The 17,628-nt window shown below is 38.3% G+C and overlaps 1 protein-coding gene across 2 annotated transcripts in view; it reads right to left on the reverse strand.

The window, feature by feature from the left end:
* STK32B (serine/threonine kinase 32B) overlaps positions 1 to 17,628 on the reverse strand; it is a 173,548-nt gene that overhangs the window by 71,987 nt on the left and 83,933 nt on the right. For both annotated transcript variants that reach the window (XM_050338591.1, XM_050338592.1), the window contains exon 4: positions 8,412 to 8,585. In XM_050338591.1, the coding sequence (XP_050194548.1) occupies positions 8,412 to 8,585 (174 nt within the window). The remainder of the gene's footprint in view (positions 1 to 8,411; positions 8,586 to 17,628) is intronic.

Consider the following 17,628-nt stretch of genomic DNA (forward strand, 5'->3'; position numbering starts at 1 on the left):
GAGCTCCCAAAGAGGGTTATAGAGAATAAATTCAAGAGAAAAAAATTGAAAAGGCAACTTAAGCATAACAAATCTGATGACAATCTGTATCTTAACTGCAGTCCCTACCCACAAGATGATTTATTTTGAAAGAAGAAACTGTCAGATGATCACTATTACAACTCCCATTCTTTCTCATCCCTCTGTATATCTGTGAAGTCAGAAGTTGCACAAAGGAGACTACAAGACTACATCTCACCTGAAATACTAAAGCTGTAATGGAACCTGCTCAATGCATTTCCAAGGCATGAAGAAAGCTTAAATTGTAATATCTGTTAATGAAATGCCTTCTACCACAACATGAACAGTTCACTCAACTCCTGAGATATAGGAGACTGCATAAGGAAATCAAGTAAATATGCACTTTTTCTTAAGTCCTTGTTATTTTGCCATGTATTAAAAAACCCTTACATTGTAAGGAAATTTCCAAGGGGAAGATGGAATATTTCATGTCTGTGTTGCTCATCCAAGCTGAAAAAAATGTTGCCCCCATTGAAGCAGAAACAGGAGAAAGAAACAAGTGTCCATATGCTGCTCTTGGTTTATACTTTTCTCAACATGAAATTTATAGTCTTTTTCCATACACCCTTTCCTCATCTACATACTTTAATCAAATATTTTAAATTTCTTCACTAACTACAAACAAAAATGACTCAGGCACACTTCATGCAAATCTTCCACTGCAGTGGAGAGAATATGCCTGCACACAGTCATGGTGTTGTGAAATTTCCAAGGTACAGGATACAAACAAGAATTCTTTTAACATAATATGATCAACAAAGCTTTGGAAAAAAAGGGATTAATTTTGTATCAAGAATGGTTAGCTCTTATTCTCTGCTCTGTTATTTAGGACTTCACATCCTTGCTCATTTGATCTCCCTGGCAGCCTCTCCTTCACTCCCAGCTGCAGTGGGAAGGTTGGGGCAGGGAGTGGAGGGTCACAAAACCAGAGTAAACCAGGCAATGCCATGTAAGACAGGCAATTAATACTGTGGATACTGTTCTGAGTCCCTAGAAGGAGTATCTAATAATTTTAAGTACCTAGTAAAAAATATTTAAATGTGGTCATTAATACTCTTGATTATTGTATTTAGAATTACAATATCAACATACTATTAATATGATGGTCTCTGTTAACATGCATCAGTTGGGAGCAGATGTCTATACAAAAATCCCTTGAAGCTTTAAAGCAACACCAAAAATTTGAAACAGATTTCTGTGAAAGAAAGATATCTCTGATAACACTCACACTGACCACAGAGAAACTAGCAATACACTAAAGCAGAAAACTAGCATTTATCAGATCAGATTTGTAGATGGAGACCTGAGATAATCTTGAATATAAAGCTCTGCTTCAGTGCTGTCAGCATCTTCTGCTTCAGTGCCTGAATATCGAAAAATGATTCATGATCAAAATTTTAATACTGAGGAATGGGTGAAGGAAGAAAACAAACCATTTAATTTGGTTATCCATCAATAGGGCACTAAATTGTGGAGATGAGGGATATGTAGCATTTTAATGTGCATATAATGTGCCATAAAGACTACTTGTATAAGATTTCTCTTCCTAAAAGAGTAGGTAAAGGGATTATTAAAGAAAACCAGAAGGAAGGGAAAACCAGGAACACGTGCAGATGATGGCAGCTGATTTGGGTGGGAGTACACTCTGCAAGAAAGAGAAGCAGTTCAGAGAAACGTCATTATAACCCCAGAACAAATGTATGGGCATTAAGAAAATGGCTCTCGAAGACAGAGATAGATGAAAAAGCCAAAACCTCCCTGCCTTAGTAGCTGGAAAGTGGGAAATGCAGAGCGTAGAACTGGCAAACTGGTGTATAATATCTACATAGACAAAACAGAGTGTGCTGAGCTGAGGTATCAGTGGACCTGCTGGGTACTGGCTTTCAAACTCAGTGCACAGCAAGATCTATAGCAAGGTAATTCCCTAGTAGCTTTTTATTGCCCATTATCAAAAAGATTTGTACCTCCTGATGTGTCAGAGATTCTGAATTTGCCCAGGTCACAGTTTCTCTGCACTGTTCCCTGTTCCTGTATACTTAGTTGCAGATGGCATGGATTGCTGATTCCCTCTATGGAAATGCTTTACCTTGCTCCAAGAAAGCTGTATTTTCTGGTAGTGAGGAGTATGGAGCTATAGACAGTAGAGGCAAGTCAGACATGTATAATTCCACAATGCCCTTGTGATGGCATTGTGATTGTAGAGTTTTAGGAAAAAAATATTTCTCGTGTTTATTTTTTTGGCTGCAGTTATATTACAGCGAGGTGAAGAAGGATTTAGGGAAACCTTTAAATCAGTGTATAAAAATTATGATTCAGATAAAATTGTTTGAAATTCTTTCTAGAAGAATTAGTAACTTTTCTCCTAGATGCATGTCATACACTCCTCTATGTCTAGATCATATCTACACTTTTCCAGGTATCTGGTTTTAAACAGAGAAAAAAAATCAATAAGTGAACCAAATATTGTGCTGTGTACAGCACAAACAAAGGATAGCCTTGATTTAGGTTACCTCTGACCACTAGAAGTTTTTACCTAATGTAAGATAGTTGGCCAAGTTCAGACTATTGGTCAGATCTTCCATCTCTTAACACTGAACCAGACACCTAAATTTTAAATGATCTAGGGCTTGTGAGATTAGTTTTCCTTGGCTAAACAAAATATTTCATGTGAGCATATTCTTACGATGTTACGATAATGAGAAGGAAGATGAAAGAAAGGGCCAAGGGGTGACTTAATCTACTCACTTGAAAACTGTAAGGAAACAAGCAATCCCCTGCTGACTTCAAAGAGGATCTTTCAGCAATGGGATGTCGAAGGAGTCGGAGTGCAATGGGGATCTGCTAGTATTTCACTTGAGTGATGAAGAGAAAGCACATTATGCCCACAGTAAAAGATTATATCAGTGGCAGGAACTGGAGCACCTGATGGGACATCACGCACATCAGAGTGTTCCCTCTTTCCCGATTTGTCTCTTTCCCAAGACAGCCAATTTTACTTCATTAGTAATTTAGTCTCTGTATATGGAAATCTCAGTTTGATTCCAAACCATCTTCATTTATTTGCAGTACGTCATCTGGTATATAAAATAACTTTTTCTGTAGTTAAACACAGGTAAGTTAATTTGGTTTTGTAGGTAGAGAACTCTGTTCAAAAATTGAAAGGCTTGTTCTCTGCATATTTATATCTTGGGATATCTAATTCTTTTTTGAGGGCATGACTGAAATTTAAATACCTTTTGTGCCTGGAATTTGTGAATCACTTTCTCTTATGATCAGTGCTGGTTCATAAGCATTCAGCAGCTTTTCTAGGCTTTGTCATTTGCATGGTGTTTCTTTTTTGACTGGTTTTGATATCTTTTCTAATTTACTTCTCTTGTGTAACTTACTGCTCAGTTCCTGCAATTTGTCCTTGGAAATAATGTGGGCTTGCTCTTGTTTAAAGAGCATAATATAGTGCCATGGAAGAGACATGGGAAGACAAACTGAGAAAATTAATGGACAGGCCTCTTGACCTGTAATGATCTTTAGTACTGCTTAAGAACAGTAGTCATATTATGGCTACTTTTTCCCTGTTTCATGCATTTCAGACCCTATTACATTTTTTTCTTCATCTGCACACACTTGCCAGCAAGAAAAAACTTCTAGTATGAGCAGAAATCTATAAAGAACTGTGCTTTATTTGGTATGTCCAACCAAATCTCAGATTGGCACTATTCTGCCTGTGACACCTGTGAAAAACAACAAGGGGCAAATTTTCCATTTTCAAGTAACTTTCAAACCTATTTACTGCTTACATACTAAATGGACAAGGTTAGGAAGGGAAGATTTTTAAGTAAAGTTTGCTCTTTTGCTGTATGGTGTCACAAGTGAGACTGGGAAGGCCCATTTTAAAGTGTTCAATCTTTTAGATATATTATCTTATTTCACCAGGTGTCTGGACAACTTGAAAGGCTCAGTGATAACGAATAAACAGGTCTAGTGCTGAACAATAGTACATCTTGTCTAGTTGGTAGCACCAAGACACCATTACTCTGCAGTGGATTGTCTGGTAGAGGAAAACACACTGCTCTATTTTTTACCATTTTCCATTAGCTTTTGCCCACCCTGCACTGCTGCTGAGTTACTCAGAGCTGGAATAGCTCCTGGTGCTACTCTCCAATGGAAACAGAACTTGCAGGAATGGAAAACAGAGTGGTGATCACAGTAGCAGAGAGCACGGATCTGCCAAGTCTGACTGATTCCAGTCATACTGTGTTTCAAACAAAAATTTTTATGTATGCTTATGTATGTACACATACACACACAAATGGTTTTGCATTAAAAAACCTCACTGAAATAAAAGCATCAAGGGCACACAGAACAGCTAGTCCAGAATCCTAAAATTGTGCTGGAAGGTTACTGCAATTTCCTATCCAGACATCTGCCACATCTCCAGCCTCCTTTCTAAGCTAGATGAAAACCAACAGAGCCAAACGATGATGAAAAGTCGTAGGGGCAGTGCAGTTAACACTTGTCTCCTTAGAAAGTGAAAATGTGTTTTTTTCAGCAGGAGTGTGTTACCAGGGCAGCAGCCACAGCACTGCAGGGCCAGCATTGCTCCGAGCCAAAGCTCTGCTGCAAGAGCATCCTGGAAGAGGCAGCGCTGGAGCTACTGCCGGAAGAGCCGGCTGAATGGGAATGGGCAGCCTACTTTGGTGAGGAAGCAGGTGGGTTTATTGAAATGTATGAACAGCAACATTTTGAAAGGAGGAGACTGAGTTACTCATGGCTGAAATAAGTTTTTTCAGCCTTTGACGGGAAAACTTTTGTCCAACACATTATTCGCTGGTATTATACAAGTGGTTCTGGAAAAATGTGTTTAGTCATACCGTCTTGAGATGGCAGAATGCCGGATTTGATCCAACATTTGAGAATGTGTGAGACCATGTATATTGTCAGAAGGCTTTCTGTGTGTACTGGGACTCAAGGGTCTATAATAAATACCATTCATCCAATTTTCAAAGAATTATTTTTCCATGCAAGAAATGTGGATAAAATATAATTAAAGCAGGGCTGTGAGAAAATAATGTTTTGTGATGTAGCTATTACCTGTGACCAACAATCTCAACATTGATTGAGCTGTTGTATAAGTTAATTGAAGAATTTGTCCAGAATAGTCTTCAAATAATAGCTTGAAACTTTAGCTTTTCTTTTTTAAGTTTTTATAATTCCAGCTGAACATCTGTGTACATGCAAATATTTTCAATAGAGCTGTGAGACACAGTGCAGCATTCATTATTGTACCATAATAAATAAGTGCACTACTGCAAGACTGTGCATGAAAAATATGGATTTCATACGCATGGATGTGATTAATAAAAATGACAAGTTTCATAAATACACCAGAACAGTAGAGTTTTTTTAATATTTATGGGTAAATTTGTCCCTGCAGCAGCAATATTTCTGTTGCTGAAATGATTGCCACATTCAAAGTACACACCACTAAAGCACACCAGCAAACACAGAAGCATGGCAAGGCTTCTCCAAGGGGAATGGCATAGTACTGATCTGTAAACTTCTTCATCCATTCATTCATGCCTGATAATTCTTATCGCCTTCATTATGACTTCCTTTTGTAGCAAACTCCTGAGGCCAGAGGAGAACCCATTCTGTTGTGTTGCCAAATGCAATCATAATGGAAACCTGAACACACTTCATACACATCTGTAAATACTAGGAGTAGTTAAGCTCCTGATTCACACATCATGTATTCAGCTCTTTATAGTACTTCAATTTGAAAATCCACCTCCCCAGTCTGATGAATCATTAGACTATTTTTTCTTTATAGCCCAGACAAAATTTAGTAGGAGGCTCTCTCAATGACTCCCTCACTCACTAACCATTTATTTCCCCTTTGCTGACAATGCATTCATTTTAAAATGGAAGACCCAATACGGTTTTGTAGGTTAGTGTGTGAATGCTGACTGGAAGCACCTGGTAACGATGATATTGCTGAGGTGTGCTACCACAAAGTGCAAACATCCACCAGCTCACTGATTTTATCTCTGAACAAGATGGTGTGTTTGAAGTGATAAAGTAATGTCTCCTCACTGTGCATCAGTGCTGGCTCTGCACCTGAACCAATTTAAGTCAGCATTGCACACTTGATGCCAAACATGCTACAGAGATTTAAGGCAGTTGAAGACCCATCCCACAGGCTGCTGTTCCAGGTGGTGGCTGGAAGGCATAGATAGATAGATAGAAGGCAGAATGTTCTGGGACTTACCTGGCTAGATAACATGTTCACTGGTGTGTGGATCATCTGGGATTTCGTGATAATTGGTGGGAAGATGAGACAAAAGGCTCCTTGTGCCACAGTTGGGTGATTTGGGCAGTAAGCAGTGAAGTGGGACAGATCTCAGGTCTGACAGCCTCAAAATAAACATCTCTTCTACAACACAGCAGAGTCCTGAACCAGATCCTTTATACCCTAAACAACAATCCCAGCTAACCAGCCAGTGAGGTATTTTTGCACATCTGTTTTTGTTGAAACTTTTGGTGTAGAGTGAAAATAAAAACCAAACCCCAGAACTTGCCCCCAGATGGAGACAATAACCAGCTCCAGACTCTTATGCCTTCCCCTGCCTCACTGTAAATCAATAAGTCACTACAACCTGTGTGAAAGAAAAAGTTAAGTAAAGTCTAGTGTTTACTTGTCATGACTAAGTAATACAGAAGAGGTCAAAGTGTTTGCCCAATTTCATAGTGGAACCATGGCAAGGCAGACACTGCCACAAAAACTATGAACAACCACAGTAACTTCAATCCTTCATTCTTTCAAGATATCTTCTATGTTTCTCATGTTTTTCTGTGAAACATTTTTAAGCCACAGACTTCTAGTAAAATACAAGTTTTGATTACAAACTGGATTCTCTCATGAATGTTTTGTCAGCCTTATTTGCGTAAAGTGTCTCGTCATTAAAATGAAGGTAAGAAAAATGCTCATCAATTTGTTTTTCACCAAGAACATTCCCTAAGGCATTAGAAACAAAGGTCATCTGAAATCCTGAGCTCCACTTTTAAAATAGTAACCAAGCAATGAAATTCATGCAAAATACATGGAAATATATTGAAATAATAACAGTGTAATAAGGATACAAAACTCCAGAATTTGCTTGCAATATTTGCTGGAGTTTTAATTGCAAGCAGAACAAGCGTTTCAATGTTTTCTGGACTTTTGTCTTGCACAGTTTCAGTGACACAGAACACCCACCTATTGCATCTCTGATCAGAGTGATTTTATGTGGGTCATCCCTCTTCAGCAAGTCAGATAATACTTTTCATATGATCTTTATTACAAAATCATGAGGCAGCTCTGGTAGGTGGATGGGATTAAAACCCTCAATTAATACATTTGAAGGAACCTGTTTATACTCGACACTGGAAGATCTATGGCACAACTTAGTTTATTCTGGTCTCTGGAAGTCATATCCAGCTTTGGTAACACACAAATCTAATTATTTTTTTATCCTGATGACTGTAAATCATGAAGGATAATACTGAATTTAGCCTAGAAAGAGTAAAATAAAGGCTCAAGACCGTAATTTTATAATTTCACAGTTGCTGTGTTAAGACAAAAAGAGATGTTATCCCTGCTGCCTCAGTTAAATGCCAAAATATTTAAGGAAAAAAACCAGACCCTGATTCTTGACACCTTTTTCGAAATAAATACTCCAATTGCCACTGTAAGGCAGGAAAAATAACAGATTGTTGTAACACAAAAAGTGCACAAGGGATGCACCATCTATCAGTGCCCCAATCGATTTGTACTATTACTTCCATATCCCCACCTCTCTTCCTCCTGACCTTCATGCAGATTCTGCAAGTAAACAAATTATTCTTAGCCTTTGGTTCTACGACCATTCCCTGATGTTGTTGTGTCAAGCTCTTGTACAATGTTTTTGTGTTCAGGAACACTGGGGCACTGGAAAATTAAAAATACATTAAAAGCAGCCAGGATGCTGTTATATATATAACAACATGTTATATATATATTATATATATAATATAATATATATATAAAATATATAATATATATATATTTGTTTACATGTTATATGTTAAAATATATTTCAGAGTATGAGATCAGAACAAGAAAAAGGTAGTATGAGAAGGATACAAGGCCACTGAATGGCTGTGAACAGAAAAAAAAACACTTAAAAACCCTTTTTCAGAGCCAAATTCCACCCTAGGATAGCAGTGGAAACTTTTTAGATATTTTGAATAAACAGAACCAGGTAATCAGATATATGATAAAATCCATCTGCTCTACCAAAAGCAAGCAGCCCATCCCTCAAATGAAATTCACCCACCTGTGAATGATGTGGTATCTCTGCAAATAATCCAAGGAAAGTGCCAGCTCACAAATGTACAGCTTAACAGTTCCTTCATTAAAGTGGACGTTCTGCTGCAAATGGTAACGCAGGTCACCTCCGAGTAAGAGGTCAACCACCATAAACATGTCTTCTTCATCTTGAAAGGAATACCTGGAAGAAAGAGTTACAGAGAGATGTCAGGGTTGATGGTGTAGTCAGAGCTGTGCCCAGGGGTGGCTCTCATTAAGGAAATCTGTTCATGGCAAGTCCATGATTCACTCTAAAGGCATACACAGAAAGGCATTCTCACTGCTGTGGTCCAGTTCTGCAACCAGATTTTGATTGTGGTGGGACTCTGCATATCCAAGTGTTGTGGTTTAACCAAGTGACAACTAAGTCCCACACAGATGCTCACTCACTCCATCTTCCCCCAGTGGGCTGGGGAGGACAATCAGGAGAAAGTAAGATCTTGTGGGTTGAGATGAGAACAGTTTACTAACAGGAACAAAGTAAAAGATGATAGTAGTGCTAATTACAATAACAGTAATAATAATCGTAATGAAAAAGAGAAAGAGAGAGAAATAAAACCCAAGAAAAACAAGTGATGCACAACCCCATTGCTCACCACCCCCTGACTGATATCAAGGCAGTCAGCTGCAATCAGCTCTTCCCATCCAAATCCCCCACGTTTAGACGGAACCTGATGCTCTATGGTGTGGAATATCCATTTGGCCAGTTTGAGTCAACTGTCCCAGCCATGCTGCCTCCTGGCTTCTTGTGCAGCTCCTCACTGGCAGAGCACGAGCCAGTGAGAAGTCCTTGCCTGAGGATAAGAACTAATGAGCAACAGCCAAAACATCAGTGTGTTATCAGCATTATTCTCATACTGAATTCAAAACACAGCTCTGTTCTACTAAGAAGAAAACTAATTTTATCAGAGGTGAAACCAGGATATGAAGGCAAGCAGAGCTTGAACTATTGCCATACTATTGCCTTATTTTAACCATAGATTAACACCTGAATGTTGATAAAACAATATTTAAAATACCTTTCAGGTTTTTACATTTTAAAATAACCACATACACATTCAGTTGGCAAAATGGCTTACAAAATAGTAGCAATAAAATGGAAGGCCTTGAAACACACTTGGTATTCACACACATCCAACTGTAGTTCAGTGCCTATGGAAAGTATCCCGGCAGCATTGAGAGCTGCTGTCCCAGAGGCATTTTCCAGGTTCAGTAAATATACACAATGTTCTATTAGCTGGGTATTTTTTACAGCTTGCAGCGTAGCTCCAAATTCAATAAGAAATAAAACTGTAATTTTACCGCCTAACAATACATTTTTTTTTTTCAGTCAGCAACTTATACCTTATAAAATGACAGAGTCTTCATGCTTACTAACTGAATTCTTTTGGACACTTTCCCAGAACTGCCTGCTGAATACTCTGAGGACCAAATTCTGATCTGATTTAAATTCTGTAAATCGAAAGGTGTAGCCAGCCAATATATAGTGTATATATAAATATATAGTGCTTGGGCAAGCAGGAATTTCCATGTGTTTCTACTTACCTTGGCTATGTTGCCATTTCTCTGTTTATTTCTGATCTGAATGAATTGACAGAAACTCTCTGGATTTCATTTTTGAATACAACTGTCTAAGATACAGTATTTTAGATTTCCCAAATGAGAATGGTGAATACCTTATTTCTAATTGAAAATCACTCTTAGATATTGTTTTAAAATAAATTTTGATATGAAGTTTGATATTATCTTATACCAGTTGTGCATATGAACTGCTGAGAGCTGATCCCCAATGATAGTGCCTTTTCCAGCACCTTTTCTCCCATGAGATGTATAATAAATGTTGGCTACAGATGTGATTCTGTTCTCCTGAACTGTAAAATTTAGACTAAGGAAATGAAACAGAGTGGGCTTCCAGAAAATATGTACCACCCTCTCCCCAAAAGCAGAAAATCTATATTAGATTATTTTAATTGACAGTTATGTACAGTTTCACTTTCATTCCCAGGCTTGCACTGACTGAAATGAGATACTGCTTAGGGGTTGTCACAGATGGTGCATTTTGAATTTAAATGCTTGCTATTCTTTCTGAACACAGTTCTGAGAAGCAAGTGTCTCTAAGTAGTCTGCTCCTCTTACATTTCTGTATGACTGCCAAATGCCAGGAGGGGAAAGTAATTTTATTTGCATTAAGCTTACTTCTCAATAAGTCAAACCTCTAAAGAAAAACGCAAAGTAGGTGGCACATGGTGTTTGCTCACCTCTAGAGATGCAGAATTTTGTAACACTGAGACACACATACACACACTAAAAAACCCAGAAGGCTTCAATTATAGTCAAATTCCTCCAAATACTGTGAATTACTGAGCCTGGAGCAACAGCAGAAGCAAAGCTTAAATATGTAGTTGTGTATTAAGATTTTTTTTTCTTTTCTTGACACTGCTGTTATTTTTAGTGAAGAAGTTGTAGCATTGAGCAGAGCAATAATCATCATAGAATGGTTTGGGTTGGAAGGGATCTTAAAAATCACTTAGTTTCAACCTCCCTGCCATAGGCAGGGGCATCTTCCACTAGAACAGGTTGCTCAAATCCCATACAACCTGGCCTTAAATGTTTCCAAGGATGGGGCATCCACAGCTTCTCTGGGCAACCTGTTCCAGTGCTTCATCACTCTCTGAGAAATGTTAATTTTTACCTTCAGTTACTGCCTCAGTAAAATGTAGATTTTTTTTGTTTCCTTTTTTTATTAAAAAAATTCCAAAATTAAATTGGCAGTTTGAAAGCTACTTAAATTATAAGAAAAATACTGTGTCTAGCCTGGGACTAAAGAGAACTTCTGTTGTCTAAAATCATATGATTACATGTCAACAGAAATGGTTCTGATGCAACCCTAGTCTTGAGATATGAATGTCCTGAGTCATTTTTTCAGGCAGAGAGTGAAGGCAGGGTAAATAGTGACTACTGTGAACTTGCTTTTAAATTCAATGACTATTCTTTCTTTTGGGAAAATTATGAGTGTGTTTCAAAGTGTACCCATGAATGTTCAGTCTAGACAAAAGACTCATTAGAACTATCCAGAAATAAATGTGAAATCTTGTTCATATCCAGGTGAATGCTAACACTTGGTGGAACTGGATTTTCCCTCCAAGCATGTATTTCTGCTGATGCACTCTGGCTTCTGGTGCTTGTGAGTGGGGAGTGGTTGTCATTCGTCATCTCCCAGGCAAGCTTTCAGTGCATCTGTGAATGGTTAATGATTTAAAAGAGAGATCAAAAAGTTGAACTGGAAAGAGCTGTTACTCTGTCCCATTTCACTACGTTAGGATTCAATATCCTTTGCATAGAAGAGCATCTCTACAGCCACGTGTGGAGGGTTGCTTGTTAGTTCTATTCACACTCTGTAACAACAGCAACGACACTAGGTCAGACTAGACACCTAACCAGCTTAGGAGTCACCAGAGAGCTGGTGAGGAGCAAAGAACACTGTGGAGATAAATGAAGTTTTCTTCCAGGGCTCAACCAACCTCCACCCATTCATTGACCTGGGACTCTCAGGAATTCTGGCATCTCTGTGAATCCAGGCTGGGGTGACAACAGGTGGGTTTTGTCAGACTTGTTAGTGAATGGTTGGTCTCCTGCTACCAGGCCTCATCTCTCAGGTAAACATATTCAGTGCAATCCCTACAGACAGAGCTAACAAGGCTCCCAGAACTGACTGTACCTCTAGAAGAAGGCATTTTGAACCCAAACAGACAAAACAAACAAACAAACAAAAACCAAACAAAGCCCCCACTACTAGAACAAACAAAACCAACCAAAAAAAAAGTAAAAAAAAAAAAGAATTCGCAACTAAAAGCCCCCCCCCCCCAACTAAACTGGAACATATTCAGAAGTATGGCTAATGTTTGCACTAAGCAGTCTTCCTGCATAAGACACTTTTCAGATTTGGCTAGGCCATCTTGTCCAGACCATGATTGGCCATGAAAGGTTGAACCCGATGATCCCTTAGGTCCCTTCCAACCTAGTATTCTATGACTCTGTGATCTATCATGACCTGTGAATGGAGCACAGGTCAGTTTTTCTTTGATGTTGAAGGTAGAATGCTGCACATCAAGACACAGCTGTTGAGAAGCTCCATATATTCTCTCTGATGTTCTGCTCTTGAACTCAGAACCAGAGTTCAGGGGTTTTTTCATTCGTACTGATTTGTGTCTGTGGTAACTCTGCTGATCCTGTCAGCAGTGTTGAGTACAGCAGTGTAGTAAAGATACATTCTGTATAGGCACAGTTTGAAAGAACAGATACTGTGGCTGGACATAGTCAGGATATTAGCAAGCTTTTTCGCCCACTCTAGATTCTATCACACCTGATACACATCATGTTAACATCCATAGTCGTGGATGGATAATGGTGTCTTCCCTGCGCAGTTTATCCAGTTGGGTCAAACCTGCACAGATAGTGTTTTTCTGACTATCTGGATTAGACCACGGTGCAATTTAAGTAGTTGCAAGACAATTCCAAGGTATTTTCTGGAGGGTAAAGGAGTTCATCCCAGTGAAATTACATGTCTGTGACATAGAGAAGAGCTAGGGTATGGTAAACAGAAGGTCTCTAGAGCTGATGGACACTGTACCAGGTAGATCCTGCAGCTACTGATTTCTAAGTTACTGAGTGCAGAGCAGGAGTTTCTCCAGGTCCTGCTGTGCAGTTGGGTACCAAAGAGTGTTGCTTCTGCTCTCCATTAAGGACTCACAGGCCTTCATACATCAGCTTTGATTGGCTTGGTTTGTCATGGTCACAAGCACTTTAGTCCCATGTCTCTCTCCCTTACACAAACCCAGTATTCTTTCTTTACATAAGAAATTAAATATTACCTTTATCTTGCTTTTTCGATATTTCAAGAAATAAGAGCTTTCGATTTATTGATCTAAGAATTGAAATTGACAACAAGTGAAACATTGGACACAGGAAAAAGGAATCTTTGAAAATGATGCTGCAGGTTGGAGAGGGGCTGATGGCAAATCAGCCCAGTGGAGATTAATTTTTGAGTAAACATCATAATTTTACTTTTTTAAGCTCCTTATCTGCTCAAAGGCAAATGACATACAAAAGGGTTGATTGGTTTTTGAAGTAGACTCAGAGGTTGTTTGGGATTTTTATGTTAACCAGGAAAACTGAGAAATACCTACTGAATGAATTGTAGCATTGTGACTTATAGAGAATATTAATTGATTGATATTGAATACTGATAATACATAGCTAACTTACTTGAAAGACAAAATTACAATCGTCCTTGAAATGAAAGAGTAAACAATTTGGAGTAATAGGTGTTGGTTTTTTTAAGTGTCATGACCCAGTTATAGGAACACTGTTCTAATTACAGGTTCTATTTTCTCTTGGTTGAAAAAAGTTTTACTGCATTAGAATCACCTTTCTCCAAATTAAGATAAAATAATAATGTCCATAGCAGCAGGGAATTGAATTTTTGATTATCATCAGACTGGTAGATAAACTACCATTGAACAAAATCCTCCATGGAAACACATTTAAACAAAGCACTCTTCAAATAAGTTATATCTATTTCCATATTTATATCTGTACATCTATTTTAATAATATTTAATTTTTGTACTTATATCATATTAAAAACACATTACAAATATTTCATCATTAAACCCGAGCCAAACTTCATAAACCTGAGGTAACCAGTTAAAGCAAGATATGCAAAATTAATAAATTCAGATAACACCTCTGCTTTCTACTGAATATGACAAATGATTGATCCTTGGTATCTCCAAATTACAAAATTAAAGAATGATCCTTTTCTGGTTTCCCCTGGTAACATTAAAGGGAGGTGGTAACTTTTTCAGTGACATGAAGCCCCAGCTAGTTACTGTAGATTTTCCCACTGTAGATGTAGACATCCTCCTCAGGTCCTCTGCAGGACAGTGCAAAGTAGAGAGCTTCTGGCAAGCAATATATAGCAATGTCTTGGGAAACTATGCTAGTAAGCTGTGGATCCAAAAGGTCAGGGAACCCTTTTTTGGAAGGCCAGCAGAGCTGAAAATTGGGACTTTTACTTAAGGACAAGCTTTTGAATGAAGACCTTCTTTCTGCTGGGAAACCACTGTGAAGCAAAATGTTACCACAGCTGACTCTGCTTGGCTTTCACATAGATGAAAAAAATTTTTACCAGAAAAATTGTTACTGACTTACTCTGTTTTTATTTTATGTATAGCTCTACATAACTCCTGATTTGAAGGAGTCATCTCACTGCGTTGCTAAACACAGAAAATCAATGCTGCAGCTGCATTTGCATAATAAAGATGACCAGTGAATGTCATAAATATACTGAGCCAAGACTGGCTTCTGCGGAGCTCTTAAGACTTGCACAAAATAAGAATGCATCAAAATGGCTTCTGGATAGAGAACAATGGAAAATGGTATAGAGTCTCTCTAGGAAGGAGAAAGTGAAATGATCAGGGCTGAGCACTCACAAGCCTAGACAAGGAACAGCAAATGACAAGGACCAGCAGATGCAGATGAGGAAGGCTGAAACAGGGATGTGGCTGCCCAGCTGCACTGCCCTCTCACCCTTCTAGCACAAGCACTGCTCTGGGAGCTTTCCCACTCCTGCTTGTCCTTGAAGGATTTGAGGGCAGAGAAAACTCTTCTGTACTCTCTGCATGACAAACAGCATGAAGAAGTCACCAAGTACCTAAGTGAAATAATTACTAAAAGTATTGTTCCAAATAACTAGGATCCCCTATCTAATTGGACTGTAATTTTTACAAGCAGAGTTTATGTACAAGCGGGTTTATATTTTTCTGGGATAGAAAATCAGCATATTGCATAGTATATCACACAGACTTTTTACACATTCATGTGAAAGAAGCAAAAAACAGAACAAAAATTTTAAAAAAAGAATTGATAGTCTGTATGAAGCTTGTGACAAGTATGTCCCAGTTTAAATGAGACAAGGGTCTTTTGCTGAGGATGAATTAGGAGGAAAAGACCCAAACTTCTCTTTCCAAACAATTATAAATCCAAAATTAAGAGGCTCCGATTGAAGGAAAAAACAAATTATGGAAAAGGGAAAATAACAGCCCTTTATTAAAAGGTATGTGTGTATTAACAGGAACACGAAAAAAAAAAAACCCAAGTAAAATAACTAAGTAATACTCCTATACCCACCAATAATCCCCTTTAAGAACAAAACCGATAAACCGGCAAAAAGAAAATAGTTCAATTTCTTGCACCCTTTGGTGCTGTTCCAACCACAGTCAGCAGGGGCGCCGTCGTGGTCACTGGAGATGCAAAATTTGTAATGTCCTGTACCATTCACCAGGTGGCGCTGTTGGGTCACTGAAGGTGTAAAAAACTTGTAGTGTCCTATTATAGTCACCAGGTGACGCTGTTGGATCACTGAAGGAGTAGAACTTGTAATGTCCAGTGCCCGTCACCAGGTGGCGCTGTTGGATCCTTGGCTGCCACCGGGGGGAAGAGGGAGGGAACAACAGCAATAAAACAGAAAGTTCTCCCAATGGAAGAAAACTCACAAACTTCAGCTGATTAGGGTCCGTTGTAAGCAGGGCTTGCAGTCAGCCAGAGGTGAGCCAAGAGCAGCAGCCAGAAACTCCCCTCCGACAGGGAACAAAAACAAAGGAGCCCGGCAGTGTCTGCAGCCCGCAGCAGCCTCTCACCCCGGCAGAGCCAGAGCGTCTCCTCCCCCCAGCCTCCACCCCCCCCTTTGTTGTCAAGGCAACTAATCTCGCCCATTAAGGCTCGAGCCGATTCCTTTGTTCAACTAAATGGCTCATCACAGAACACACACACACACACGGCAGGAGGAAAGGAAAGAAAAAATTCCTTGCTAAAAAAAAATACGAACTATGACAAAGTAGTATGCTTCAAGTAGCAGGAAAATATGAACTAGATTTGTGTGAATATGTAGAAAAAAAGCAGTTGCAAAATTAGTAAAAATTCACCACTTTAGACTCTAAATCTAAGGAATTTTCTGCTTGGAGTTGGTAAGAGTATATTAAAATCTAACAAAATTGTCAGGATTTATATGCTGTAGATAATACAATCAAGAAATATTTGATTTCTAAAGAAATATTAAACCTGTATGGCATTAAAATATAGCATAGCACTCCGTACTTATAATTCAAAGGTGTTTCCAATTAATGTAGAATTAATTTATGAGATTATAGGCAACTTGCATCATCATTATGTACAGGTAATGCATACCCTGCAATTAAGATACAAGTAGAAGGTGTAATTACCAATCCTGATGCCAGTATTTCTGGATATGCTTCCCTTGCTTTGTTTTTTTAACAGTCCAATTTGTGGTTTTTTTCTATGTATAATTTGGGCTATAAAAATATGTGTTTTTCTAGGAATAACTTGTGTCCAATTATTCTATGTTATAGAATACTTCTCATCCACTGTTAAGCATATGTTAAGCAATAGGTTTATCCAAGACTTGCTGTATTGAAAAAGAACAAGCCACTTAAAGGCTTGAATAAGTTGGCATTTGCCAAAGAACTGTACATTGAACAGCTAAGCAGAGAAGAAAAATAACAGTCCAAAGCTCTCTTGTATAGGTATAATGGAGTAAAATATAGCCATAATATAAGCTGCTATAAGTAGAGGTTATAGTATAGGTGGCAAAAGCAGCAGCTTTGATCATTCGTACATCTAATCATTACAAACTTGCCTCTGCTGAGAAGGTGTGCTGAAAACTATTGCACCCACTGTGACTGGAATAGCAAATACTTACCTTTGAAATAGATATTTCATAAAATGTGGTGTCCAAGCCAATCAAATTAATGTCAAGTTTTTGTGTTCTGCCAGACAAGGCACAAGAACAAGCCTCAAGAGACAAAGCCTCAAGATTCATGAACTTCGTAAATACAAGTATGCAAATTTTATGAAGGTGTGTTGGAAATGTTCCTTCATAATGTCTGTTTTGCTCACATTTCCATAGATTTCTTTGCTCTTTTGGAAAATGGATTTTGAAACCTAAAAAATTGGATTTTGAAATTTGTGCTTTCAAAATATTTAATAGAAGTCTATTGTTGTAAAGAAATGGAAATATGTTTATTTCCAAGCTCAGAAAGACAAAAGTAATTTCTCCAAATGCTGTTAGGAACAAAGGACAATTACCTCCTTTATTCTTCCTATATT

This window comes from Myiozetetes cayanensis, unplaced genomic scaffold (genome assembly GCF_022539395.1).
Source record: "Myiozetetes cayanensis isolate MyiCay16 unplaced genomic scaffold, myiCay2020 scf7, whole genome shotgun sequence".
Classification (NCBI taxonomy): domain Eukaryota; kingdom Metazoa; phylum Chordata; class Aves; order Passeriformes; family Tyrannidae; genus Myiozetetes; species Myiozetetes cayanensis.